Source organism: Chelonia mydas, chromosome 2, assembly GCF_015237465.2.
Source record: "Chelonia mydas isolate rCheMyd1 chromosome 2, rCheMyd1.pri.v2, whole genome shotgun sequence".
In the NCBI taxonomy this organism is placed as follows: Eukaryota; Metazoa; Chordata; order Testudines; family Cheloniidae; genus Chelonia; species Chelonia mydas.
In genome coordinates, this window is record NC_057850.1 from 75010975 (window position 1) to 75024641 (window position 13667).

At 40.6% G+C, this 13667-nt stretch overlaps 1 protein-coding gene across 1 annotated transcript; it reads right to left on the bottom strand.

The window, feature by feature from the left end:
• Window positions 1–235: 235 nt before the first annotated feature.
• Window positions 236–9966, bottom strand: LOC102939352 (transthyretin). The gene is made up of 4 exons (XM_007058808.3): window positions 9810–9966; window positions 7637–7767; window positions 4959–5094; window positions 236–556 (listed from the first exon to the last, which is right to left on the bottom strand). The coding sequence occupies exons 1-4, from the start codon at window positions 9876–9878 to the stop codon at window positions 434–436; spliced, it is 459 nt and encodes a 152-aa protein (XP_007058870.2). The 5' UTR covers window positions 9879–9966; the 3' UTR covers window positions 236–433.
• Between the last annotated feature and the right edge of the window lie 3701 nt (window positions 9967–13667).

Below are 13667 nucleotides of genomic sequence, written 5' to 3' on the forward strand. Positions count from 1 at the left end.
AAGATAATTCAGTAAATGTGTCTTGTTCCATAATTTTGTGTTTGAGAATTTCTTGCATTACAGAGCTATTTTGCTCACAGTTCTTTGTGATAAGGACTATGGGTTATCGGCCATATGGAAGATTTCAGTTTACTTTCAGTAAATGGAGTTTCAGTATAATTTTTTACAACCCTGAGTCAGTGTTTCTTCTGAACCGGAAATTTTTTTTTTTTTTTTGAAAGAGTAATTGAAAACCTTTTTAAGAAGAAACATTTATTGACTTTACCAGAGTTAATACATTCACAAAATAAAAATCCATTGCATAGCAGTTTGCTTTTGAGTTAGTGTTTGAAGATGAAAAATGTTATGTGAGTAATAAGTATTGATTATTGCAGCCAAAAAGCAGAATCAATCTACAAATCTTAAATTGACCAATGTAGGACAATTTGCATGGCTAATGTGTAGTTCCGAATTCCTTTGGTTCACTAACTACAGCTGTAGTTGAGTAAGAAAAGGGACTGAGGAGAGCAGCAATAGTATAATGACGATAACCAGAATCATTAGCCTTGAATACCACCTGGAGAAGAGAGAGAAAAAAACACTTGAGAGCTTGAAACATAGTTGTACATTTTTAAAGCCAGAAGGGACCATTGTGATCATCGTATGTGACCACTTGCATATCACAAGCCGTAGAATTTACCCACATTAATTCCAGCTTGAACTAGGGCAAATTTGTTAGAAAAAAGTCCAATCTTAATTTAAATCTCTCCAGTGATGGAGAATCCACCACAACTCTTCGTAACTAACCCTTGGAACAACTTACCCTCACTGTTTAAAAACTTGCTCCTTATTTCTTGTCTAAATTTGTGTAGCTTCAACTTCCAGTCATTGGATCTTGTTATAACTTTATCTGCTGAATTTGAAGAGCCCTCTATTTCCCCTCCCCCCACCCCGTAGGTATTTGTGGACTGTGATTGACTCACCCCTTAATCTTGTCTTTGATAGGCTAAATAGATTGAGATTCATACGTCTATCACTATAAGATACATTTTACAATCCTTTAATCATGGCTCTTCCATGAATCCTTTTTAACTTACCAATATCCTTCTTGAAGTGTGGCACAGTATTTCCGTAGCATTGCACCAGTGCCAAGTATAGAGGTAATATACCCTCTCTGCTCCTCAAGGTTCCCTTGTTTATACATCTAAGGATCTCATTAGCCCTTTCGGCCTCAGTATTGCACTGGGAGCTTATGTTCAGCTAATTCTCCATCATGCCCCTCCAGCCCTTTTTAGATCAGTTTCCCAAGGCAGAGTGCCCCATCCTGTAATTATGGCTTGTATTCTTTGTTTGTTAAATCTGGCTGAATTAAAACATAGTGTGTTTGCATCCAACTTACCAAGTGATCCAGATGGCTCTGTCTGTGACCAGTCCTCTTCATTACTTCCCAGTTCCCAAATAACAAGCTGTGCCTCAAAACTATTGTGTAGATTTAACCTCAAGTTTAAATTTTGGAAGCATACATATTGTTGTCTAATGTTTTGATGACAATTTTCTGTCACTGTTTTTACATTTTGTGAATTATATAAAGCTAGTAAAATATGTGCAAGACCTTATAAATCAGTGTTACAGTACAGAGACAACGTTTGATGTGCTTTTTGATCATGAGGTATTGTTGACCATTTGTGAACCCTACGAGGGACTGATGTTTGTGCTCTTTGCTCTCAGCAGACTCTAAGGTTTTGTTACACAGCATGCTGGCCCTTCTGTGATTGGGGCTAACCGTGTAATTGAAAAAAGGTGATTATAGAACTATATCATATGAAATCTGGGCTCAGTGAGACATGGTGGGGAAGGGTGTATGGATGCATTTCTTTAGGAGGGAGAGGAATCCTGGAGAAGGATTAGTCAGAGAAACTATGCTAGTGAGTAAAGATTTGTGGAAAGAAAGAAACCCTGGAGAGGGGTAAACTGGCAAAAGAAGAGGCCTGGAGCAATGCAGTGGAGGTGTGGGAGTGTGGCCAGAGTTGACACTTGTACTTATTTAGGGACGCTTCAGAAGGAGGTTCAACAGAAAATGGAAGCAACCTCTTTCCCCTCACACAGCCTCATGTCCTTGGTAAGGGTAAGGGTTAGGGCACAGGAATTGTCCACACCACTACTGTAAGTGTGTATCCTTGTGTTGTAAAAAAAAAAAAAAAAAAGGGTTATTGAGACAATGGAGGGCAGTTGAAGATTACCAAGCCTGGAGAGAGCTGGGAGACTGCTTTGTTACTTGAAAATGAGAGAATTTTTACTGAGATTTGGCGGGATGGTTAAACCTCAGATTACTCCATCCACCAGGGAGACTGCAGACCACTAGCTGAAGAGGGGAAAATGAAGCACCAACAGCGGAAAGATAAGCCCATTACAGGGTAATAGATGACCATTACATGTCTGTGTTGATGGTTTTTTGTGTTGTGTTCCATTCAATGTATAACACTGTTAAGGGAAAAAGAAAAGGAGGACTTGTGGCACCTTAGAGACGAACAAATATATTTGAGCATAAGCTTTCGTGAGCTACAGCCCACTTCATCGGATGCATAGAATGGAACACGCACACTGGAAGTTGCCATAGAAACTGTAAGAGGCTAATTAATTATGATGAGCTATTATCAGCAGGAGGAAAAAAACTTTTGTAGTGATAAGATGGCCCATTTAGACAGTTGACAAGAAGGTGTGAGGATACTTAACGTAGGGAAATAGATTCAATATGTGTTCAATTCAATACCCAGCCACTCCCAGTCTCTATTCAACCCCAAGTTAATGGTATCCAGTTTGCATATTAATTCAAGCTGAGCAGTTTCTTGTTGGAGTCTGTTTTTGAAGCTTTTCTGTTGCAAAATTGCCACCCTTAAATCTTTTACTGAGTGGCCAGAGAGGTTGAAGTGTTCTCCTACCGGTTTTTGAACGTTATGATTCCTGATGTCAGATTTGTGTCCATTTATTCTTTTGCATAGAGACTGTCCGGTTTGGCCAATGTACATGGCAGAGGGGCATTGCTGGCACATGATGGCATATATCACATTGGTAGATGTGCAGGTGAACGAGCCCCTGATGGCGTGGCTAATGTGATTAGGTCCTATGATGGTGTCACTTGAATAAATATGTGGACAGAGTTGGCATCGGGCTTTGCAAGGATAGGTTCCTGGGTTAGTGTTTTTGTTGTGTGGTGTGTGTGGTTGCTGATGAGTATTTGCTTCAGGTTGGGGGGCTGTCTAAGCGAGGACTGGTCTGTCTCCCAAGATCTGTGAGAGTGAGGGATCATTTTTCAGGATAGGTTGTAAATCTTTGTTGATGCGCTGGAGAGGTTTTAGTTGGGGGCTGAAAGTGACAGCTAGTGGCGTTCTGTTATTTTCTTTGTTGGGCCTGTCCTGTAGTAGGTGACTTCTGGGTACTCTTCTGGCTCTGTCAATCTGTTTTTTCACTTCAGCAGGTGGGTATTGTATTTTTAAGAATGCTTGATAGAGATCTTGTAGGTGTTTGTCTCTGTCTGAGGGATTGGAGCAAATGCGGTTGTATCTTAGAGCTTGGCTGTAGACAATGGATCGTGTGGTGTGTCCTGGATGGAAGCTGGAGGCATGTAGGTAAGTATTGTGGTCAGTAGTGTCTAAATGGGCCATCTTGATTATCACTACAAAAGTTTTTTTTTTCTTCTGCTGCTGATAGCTCATCTTAATGAATTAGCCTCTTACAGTTTGTATGGCAAATTCCACCTTCTGTGTGTGTGTGTGTGTGTGCGCGTATATCTCTCTCTCTCTCTCTCTCTTATTATTATATGTTCCATTCTATGCATCCGATGAAGTGGGCTGTAGCCCATGAAAGCTTATGCTCTAATAAATTTGTTAGTCTCTGAGGTGCCACAAGTACTCCTGTTCTTTATTTTAAAAAAAGTTTGTCATCTTTCTGCTATGTGCAATATGTAAACCACCTGAGCATTTAGGAGTGGGAAAATGAACAATTAAGGGAGCTGATATGGGGTGGGGGGCTGCTGACCTATTACTATGGCTCTTTGGCAATGTACACTGGTAAATTCTGCCTCCTTCTCAGGTTCAGGTTGGCTACTCCTGAGCTAAGGGATTGTTTCCCTCTTCATATTGTACCCAGCAGTAGAAATAATTTGGGATGGTCAAACTGATAGCTCCAAGCTGTTTGTCTGTTGGCTGCTGGCAAAGTGTTTTCAGTGGAGGGGCCTCCATTCTGGAACTTAACATCCTCTTCTCCAAACCTTGAAGCAACAGAGCTTGAGGCTGGAGATTTTCAGAGCAGTTTCCAAAACTGATGAATTTCTTCAAGATTTCTTGGTGGTGAGTAGGGTGCGGGAGAATGAACTGAAAAAGGACTTAGCTTGGAATATTGTTGATATTAAACCATTTTATAATGTCTATAGACTTTAAATAACTGTGTTGCATGCAGGTAGAGCATTGAATCAACTTTTCTTTAAAAATCTAAATAAAATCAATTGCATATGAAGCTGCTGTACTAGTACCACTGTGTGGCAAACATCACTAACAAAAGCATTAGTGATGGGCCAAGGAAAATATGGAACCTTCCTCTTCCTCACCAGACTGAGGGAGAAATAGCCCTGTTGTTCTTCCCCCACAAATGCCCCAAAGACCTAGGAAGACCACTGGGTAGCTGCAGAAGTGAGGGGTGGGGGGAAGTCCCTAGATGAGAAACAAGTCTAGGAGCCTGCTGAGAGCAAATGGGAGGCTAGTTCTGGGGTATCTGGTGTGTGGAAATTCCTGTGGAGCTCTGAGTTTGCACATTTGAACTGCTCAGTGAACCGGAAGGTGTTAAGTCTTTGGCAAAGTCTTTGAAACTGGAGAGCAGTAAATGGACACAGTTATTAATTAAACCCTCTACAGTTAACACAGCCTTGTTCTTTGCAATTATAGGTCCTCTTTTAAATGTGAAATAGAAGTATAATGAATACTCACATCAGCATGTTCATGGAATGGGTTAAGGCCAAGTCCCTTCCAGTAAGTGACTGTGTCAAACTCAATCTTGTATAACCCTGTTACAAATTGTTTCTCGGTTATAAGCTCATGGATCTCGCCATATTCATTGGTTTTTCTGCATGAGAGCAAGAAAGTATATATTTATTTTCGTGTTCAGATGTTTGAAAGAAAGAACCAATATGTAGCATTGAACTACAATGACATTCTGTAGCCAGACATCTGGGAAAATGCTGACTGGTCATCTGAAATAACTTGTTCCTTTCTGTACTGTGGAGGCCTCACAAAGTCTGTCCTTGCATCTAGATCTCCCATGCATACCACAAAGTATGTCTGGGCTGTAGAAGCTTCTTTATTGTTACTGCCGCAAAGATTGGAGGTAAGCCAAAAGAAACCTGGCATGGGTGTTTGCTGTCTTCTGATAAGGCTGTCAGGCTGAGTCCAGAGTTGTTTAAATGTTACTTCAGAGCCAGCAGGGGGCACACAAGAAAAACTCACCTGTGGCCTAAGAGTGCATAACTCCCATGATGTTTTAATAAACCCATTTAAACTAGTGGTTATTTACCCTATTATTTATTAATACTTCACATAAGGTTGTTCCTAATTTTGTCTTTTTAGGAGAGTACTTTGTTCTGGTTTATTTACAAGAATTATTTGAATTACACTGAGGTTGCCATAGGTTTGACCAAGAGTATAGTCTTGTGAAATCTTTTTAGTCCATTGAGTTGTCTGACCTTCACAAGCAGATAGGTTTGTTTAAATTAGTCTATCAGGACATTAGTATTGTCTAGAAACTGCAGAGCTTTAAGTGCTAGCTGATGTGGAGTCTGTATTGAATTTTGTCTCCTGGCTTAACGTAGCTCCTCTTAAAAACACTCTATTTCCACTTAATCAGTCCTATAGTGGGGAATTAGTGATCCGATATCGGTGGATAGTATGACACTCGTATTTTATATGCGTGTTTCACTCATCTCCATCCACCGTTTAAAGTTCTGAATGCTGAGACTCAGTCTCTAAATGTCTCTGTTGCATTTCTTCATTTCAATAAAAGGTAAACGCTAATCAGTACATCAACTGACACATTCAAGTCCCTCATTTGTTTTAGTATAAGACAAGGAAATTCAGCACTTAATGATAAACCATCTAGGAACCTGTTAAATCACAGATGCCATATGCTTTCAAGCCCGTTCTTAGAATTTTTCATCATTGATAGAAAAAGTAGACAAACATTTTATCCTCCTACATTGATCACTTTCAAGCAACTCCCCATTTACTTTACAGACTTTCTCAACTATACCCTGATAACTCTTTTAGCTAAAAGTACAGTGATGGACTCAAGTGGGCTTCTGAGAATCCCTTGTTAAAATTCCACTACCACACTGAAGTGAGCGTGGAAGTAATTTCTCTGTCTCTAATGAAGTTCAACTACTTACTGGGCTCTGCATTATCATCTCTGCCAAATAGACGGAATAAAAATACCACTGCATGTTCTTTGCATCAGATCTCAGGTTTTTTTAAATACCCTCAGAAACTGATCCTAGAGCATCCAACTCTCCCCCCTCTCCCCCCCGCACATACACCCACACAATGTTTGCACACACACCTGCCCACACATCTCAGTGCACTGTATTGTGTATACTACTAGTATAGTCAATATGTTTTTTAGGAATAAGTATACATACCTCAAGTGGCAGCATATGCTTTCAGCTGTTCACCATGTGCTCTTGCTTCCTTCTTTGGGTATGATGGCACATTTTGGTTTAAATGGGAAATCATAGGGCTGGATTTTCCATTCCCTTACCCCTACTTGATGTGATCCTATGCAGCCCTGGGCCGTTAGGTTTGTCAGAGACTAACTCTTTAAACAATGTATTGGCACCTTTGTTCTAATACTTGGAGCACCACCACTATAAGAATTTCTTTGTGTAGCAATGTTGGAGAACTTGCATACATTTATGTTCTAGGCTTTTTACTGGTCTGAGGCTGGGATCCCATTAGTGGTGGATTCCTGCAGTGTGACGACTTTCACTATCCACTTTCTGAAATGATCCAGACTATTGTAGACTACTTGACAGAGGATAATGGTTTCCCTAGACTTTCTCCTGGAAGTTGCTATACTACCGATATCTTGAAACAATATATTTATGCTCCAGTGCAGCCAGAATTCTTAACTAGAGTTTTCAACTTCAAACAGATTAGAAGTCTCTTCTGACTATAGTGTATTATATTATGTAGAAATTGGTGGGCTTTCATTCTCTGCTAAAGCAGAGGTGGACTTCATGCTAAGAATTGATGTGCTTCTTGTAGCCATAAAGTGAAGTGTCATGAAGAGGGAAGAGTCAAACAGCAATTGATGGAAGAATAGTTTTCTATACCACATTTCATGCTGCCTGTGAGTTACCTCCCTTGTGTTTACAATTTTTTCAAACCATTCAGGAGCCAGTCTGCTAGCTTTGCAGCTATAATTTACTTAGAAGAAGAGACCCCCACACAGAGTAAATATTTGGTGTAGGCATAAATTACCTTATTACTTCTCAGATTGTAACTAATGACATTATACGTATGTTTTTAAGATGAATGCATGTAAAATGTGGGTTTTCTAATCTTTGGCCTCTTTCAATGCCTCCCTCACCCCCTTCTCATTGTATTATATGACTTACCCTGAACTTAAGAGCTGCCAGGTCCCATCATCAGCCTTTTTATATAATTTAATAGGTACACTGGAAGCTGGACTTCCTCTGACTGAATCTAGAATTTTCACAATAAGAGGGTGCTTGGAATCATGAGAGCCCTGCATGTAGGGAAAAGAGAGATTATATAGGAGTGATGGGCCATGATAAAGCATGCCCCTTAGAAATTTCATTTTTTAGAATTAGAAGATATCACATATTTTCATATACCAGGTACATAAGTTTACTGTATAATACGAAAATTTTGCCTGCAGGATCACAAGGAGAGAGCATATGCTGTACCCTACAAAGGGGTGCGCTCCTCATGTGCACTGCGAACCTGTCCTCAGAGATGGAATGCCTCTCAGCACTCCCTCTGGGGTGACGCAGTTCTGACTAGCATCCAGTGCAGAGTTATTGCTAACTGGCACAACCAAGCCACAGATGACCGAATAAAAGTTTAATCCTGGAAACGGGGAGTGGTGATGGTTTGGAATCCAGCAATCTGATCTCCTTGTTTTAGTGTGGGGGCTGGAGGAGAGCTCTCTTGGTCAGGAGAGGCTTCCCGGTGGTCACATTATCCCATTCCTCCCTTCGTTCAACTGTCAGCTTGGCAAGCCGTGCACATGTGCTCTGTCTCGCTATCATAACCCCATTATGGGCCAGACTGTGGTCAGCCCTTGGGCAAGTGTGCACAGGTATAAGGTGTAAGTAGCTTCCCCTGCACAAAGCCTACAACAATTATATTCCATGTGCTCGTTAGATCAGTGACTGCTTCCTCCCTGAGAAGCCAGCAACCCCAAAGGGAATGAGGATAAAACAAGACCATGCTTGTCTCATAACCCCTTAAGTAAAAAAAAAAACCCTTAGAACTCTATGGTAGCTGCTGGTTAGTGATAACTACCGAGTCTGCTTAACCATTATTGGTTTCAAAAATCAGGTTTCAGTTTCTGATTTTTTTTTTTTTTATTCAAAGAAAGGTTCTTATTCAAAAATTGTAATAACATAAACTGTGTGACCCCTTCCCTCACCTGTAATTCCTTCTAGGGACCTATGACAATCTACTTCACCTCTGGAGATCCTGCCACATAGCCTGAGAAAAACTCATCTATGAAACTAACCAACCGGAATAAACTCGGTGGCCCTGATTGACTTTCTCACTCCTTTCCCACTCTTCCCCACCGATTTCTAGGATGAAGAGCCTCCTGCCTGCTGAGGTTTCTGATGTCATCAGTGGGGCAGATTGTAGAGGGGTTGTCAACTTCTATGGATAAAGGAGTTTCTTAGCCACCACCTCAGAAACTTTGTCAGGGTGTGGAGGACAGGATAATTAAAAACATATGGACTAGCTTCCCCAAACATCAGAAGTGGCCCTGTGGAGCAGAGTGGGAGTACAAGGGGAATGCTGCTGGGGGAGATCAACAGGCTACACAGTGTGTGGATCTCCAACATTTTTCAGAGCCACATGAGTGCCACCAGAAGTGAGAAGAGGGGAAACGGGGCCCTAGACTTGGTCCCAGGCCTCTTTCCGAGCAGGAGATATGGCAATCCACTCCAACTACAGAATGGTGATGGGGAGACCTGGAGCAATAAAGGAGGAGTGGGTAGAGAAGAGACAAAGCACCACTTCATTTCCCTTCGCTCCTGAGGTTGGAGCAAGAGCCATTACAGAAGGAATTAGCTGGTGAGTCAGTAGGCAGCAGTTGACAGGCCTGCTGGGAGGTGAATTCTCATGTCATATATCCACCCAACCAGTACTGCCCGTTGAGATGATGATCAGCTGATGATGGCTTTGATGTCTTGTGAGGGGAGGAGTTGCTTCTCCACAGCCTCCCAAGGCTGAAACCATATTTGGGAGAGAAGGTCCTTTTTAGTGGCTGTTGAAATTATCCTGATAGCAGGTGCTACCTCCTATTACAGCCTATCTACTGCTTTCATCAAGATAAATAACTACAGCAAAGGGGGAAGCACTTTTTTTTTTGTAGAAATAAGAAAAGCGGTAGGAGAATGCAGGGCCAACGCACAATATACAATTAAAATAAATGTAATAAAATAGGCTGATTTGTCTTTAACTTATTCCAATTCTCATCATTTTAAAAAAGAAAAAATGAGGTAGGTTACATCGATCTCACATGAAAGGCCACCTCAATACCAAAACACTTACCGGTGGTGCGGCTTCAGAGAAAACCACCAGTCCAGCTAAGAAAACAAGGAGCAAAGAACGAAAGGCCATTCTGCCTGCAGTCTCAGAGTCTCAGTGTCAGCAATTAGAAACTGATGGGATTTGGGATTTTTATACCCAATCCCCTCACATTAGGCTGCTTACCAAGTGCTGTATGACTTCAAAGCTGCTGATTCTGATTGTTTACTTAGTAAATAGTAAGAGAATAAGTAACCCACACAAACATGAACTTTGCCTGTGGAGATTAGTCTGCTGCATTATCTTCTGTAAAATAACTTGGATCACATTTTGCATCGCTGATCCACTGATTACAATTACTTTATTGTAAATGGCCTATTCCCCTCCATGTTTCATGTTCTGTTTTATGTTGTGTTTGAATATGTGCTGTACTGTATGTGGTCTTGACAATGTGTGAGAAAGTAGATTTTCCTTCTCTCTTGCACAATAATATCCTTTTCATTTTCAGTATGGATTTCATTCTTGTCATAGCATGGAAAATACTCTCATCCACAGAATCAGCAACCTCTGAGTTTATCTGATGAAAACTGTCACCCTTCTCGTTCTTTGTTGAAAGCAGTACTGAAGTCAAGGTGGACCACTCCATCTTCTTAGACTGCCTCTCCAGACTTGTGCAGCAGTGTCTGACCACCTCCTGTGATGCTTCCACTTTGCCTATTTCTCATCCATGCAAATGGCTTTTGGCCATCTAACTACCTGTTTTCAGGGTACAGTCAAATTGTGATCTAAATACGGTCATTTATTCCTGCAGTAAATGTATGGCCAAAATTAATTGCACGTGGAAAGGTGCCCTACAGAATTGGAAGTTATTTCTTTTAATTTGGCACTTTATCTTGTAACCTTAATTGTGTCTCTACGCTTGTGATCAACTGGATTCTTTTTTTAAAAGAGCCATTGACATCTCTTCATAGGAGGCTTTATGTAAGCTCTACCTACTTCCCCAGCACCACCTAACCTCCCAACCATGCCACCAGTAAACATCAACCACCCAAGCCATCTAGCACCCACACTGGGTGGGAAAACAGCCAACAGCTCCCCCTGAGGAGAATCTAACCCTTCCAGAAATCTCGTAAACACTCCCCCTCACCCCCAGCATCACCCTACACCTCATCAGTTCCCAGCATCACAACAGCCGTGGTTTCTTGCTTTGACTGCCAACAGATTGTGGGATGTGGCCACAAAGGATTGTGGGACTGGGGTCAGGACAAGAACATGTGATGAGTTTGAGAGTCCTAGATGGAGAATTGTGCTCCATACAGTGCCCTGAAATAAGGACTTGATTTTTGTGATCTTTGTTTTTATTAATACTAATTATTATTTTATTAATACTAATTATTAATACTGACATGTATTCAGTCATCAATTGTATTAAACCTAGAGCTGGGTGGATAACTGAATGTGGTTAGGTAAGCATATTTTGTTGTCTGTATGCAGTTATGTTTATTATTACAAATAAATATATAGTTATTGGGTGTAGCCATAGCAAGTGCAAACATACTGTTTTTCAAACTCCAGTGTGATACCTTTGAAACATATTCCATTGAAACCGCACCAAATGAAAATATTTGACTTATGTTTATAAGAGTTGTGTAACAAGGGCAGAGTCGAGAAATCAGGGAAATCCAAACAATTAGTTGTTGCTGCAGTACTTATGTAATTTATTAATTCACTTGGTATCCATTCTTCTGAACAAGCTCCCAATTTAAAGAATTTAAATGACAAGCTCACTAACAAATGAGCACTGATTTATTTTTGAGAGGTACAATTGTATTAGCTGCCCATAGAGTCACTGCAATCCCACTAGAACAAAACATATTCAGTCCAACAGACTAATCCACCAGTCTAGACAAATGATTGCCCTCCTTTCTCCTCCTCCCCCCCCCCCAAAAAAACAATTTCTCTATGACTTCAACTGAATCACACACAATCAGTCTGCATCTTAACCCATGCTGACTTTAGAAGATTTCTTGTGAGTTGTTATGCAGATAACTTTGTTAAAAGGTCATGCTTCTGTCTTAGCACTTCCCCTTAAAGCTCGGGGGGAAAACAGATAGTACTTGATCTATATAGCGATTTGGTGTTGTGACTGATAGTGAAATTGTGCAGTCTTTTTCCATATGAGGTCTGGATTGAACTCCAGCTAGAAATCTTCAGAAGATCGAGTTTGGACATAAGATCACTGTGCCATTAAAAGGGACCAACTGGAGTACTTTCTTGTTTCAAATAGGGACAACCCTTCTTTCATTGTATCTACTTCCACCTGAATTTGGCAAGTGCAGAGATGTTTGAGAAGATTTACAAACAGCATACGTTAACTGAATTCTGTCAAATGTTTGTATGCGTTTAGCATTTTGAACAAAAGTTCATGATAATGAACTTGACGACAAAGTAAAAGAAGCAGTGAGAGACAAAAAGTATCCTTTAAAAAGTGAAGTTAAATCCTAGTGAGGAAAATACAAAGGAGCATAAACTCTGGCAAATGAAATGTTAAAATATTAAGGCCAAAAAAGAATTTGAAGAACAGCTAGCCAAAGACTCAAAAAGTAATAGCAAATATTTTTAAGTACATCAGAAGCAGGAAGCCTGCTAAATAACCAGTGGGGCCACTGGACGATCAAGATGCTAAAGGAGCACTCAAGGACGATAAGGCCATTGCGGAGAAACTAAATGAATTCTTTGCATCGGTCTTCACCCAGCTGAGGATGTGAGGGAGCCATTCTTTTTAGGTGACAAATCTGAGGAACTGTCCAAAATTGAGGTGTCATTAGAGGAGGTTTTGGAACAAATTGATAAACAGTAACAAGTCACCAGGACCAGACGGTATTCACCCAAGAGTTCTGAAGGAACTCAAATGTGAAATGGCAGAACTACTAACTGTAGTTTGTAACCTATCATTTAAATCCACTTCTGTACCAAATGACTGGAGGATAGCTATGTGACGCCAATTTTTAAAAAGGTAGCAGAGGTGATTGTGGCAATTACAGGCCAGTAAGCCTGACCTCAGTACCGGGCAATCTGGTTGAAACTGTAGTAAAGAACAAAATTGTCAGACACATAGATGAAAATAATTTGTTGAAGTAGAGTCAACATGGTTTTTGTAATGGGAAATCAGGCCTCACCAATCTACGAGAATTCTTTGAGAGGTTCAACAAGCATGTGGACCGGGGGATCCAGTGGATATTGTGTACTTAGCTTTTCAGAAAGTCTTTGACAAGGTCCCTCATCAAAGGCTCTTAAGCAAAGTAAGCTGTCATGGGATGAGAGGGAAGGTCCTCTCATGAATTGGTAACTGGTTAAAGGATAGGAAACACAGGGTAAGAATAAATGGTCAGTTTTCGGAATGGAGAGCGGTAAATAGTGGTGTCCCCCAGGGGTCTGAACTGGGACCAGTCCTATTCAATATATTCACACATTATCTTGAAAAAGGGGTAAACAGTGAAGTGGCAAAATTTGCAGATGTTAGAAAACTACTCAAGATAGTAAAATCCCAAGCAGAATGTACAGAGCTACAAGGGGATCTCACAAAACTGGGTGGCTGGGTAACAAAATGGCAGATGCAGTACAATGTTGATAAATGCAAAGTAATCCACATTGGAAAACATAATCCCAACTATACATATAAAATGATGGGGGTCTAAATTAGCCGTTACCACTCAAGAAAGAGATATTAGTCATTGTGCATAGTTCTCTGAAAACATCCACTCAAGGTGCAGTGGCAGTCAAAAAAGTGAACAGAATGCTGGGAATCATTAAGAAAGGGATAGATATTATCATATTGCCTCTATATAAATCCATGGTAAGTCCACATCCTGAATACTGCAT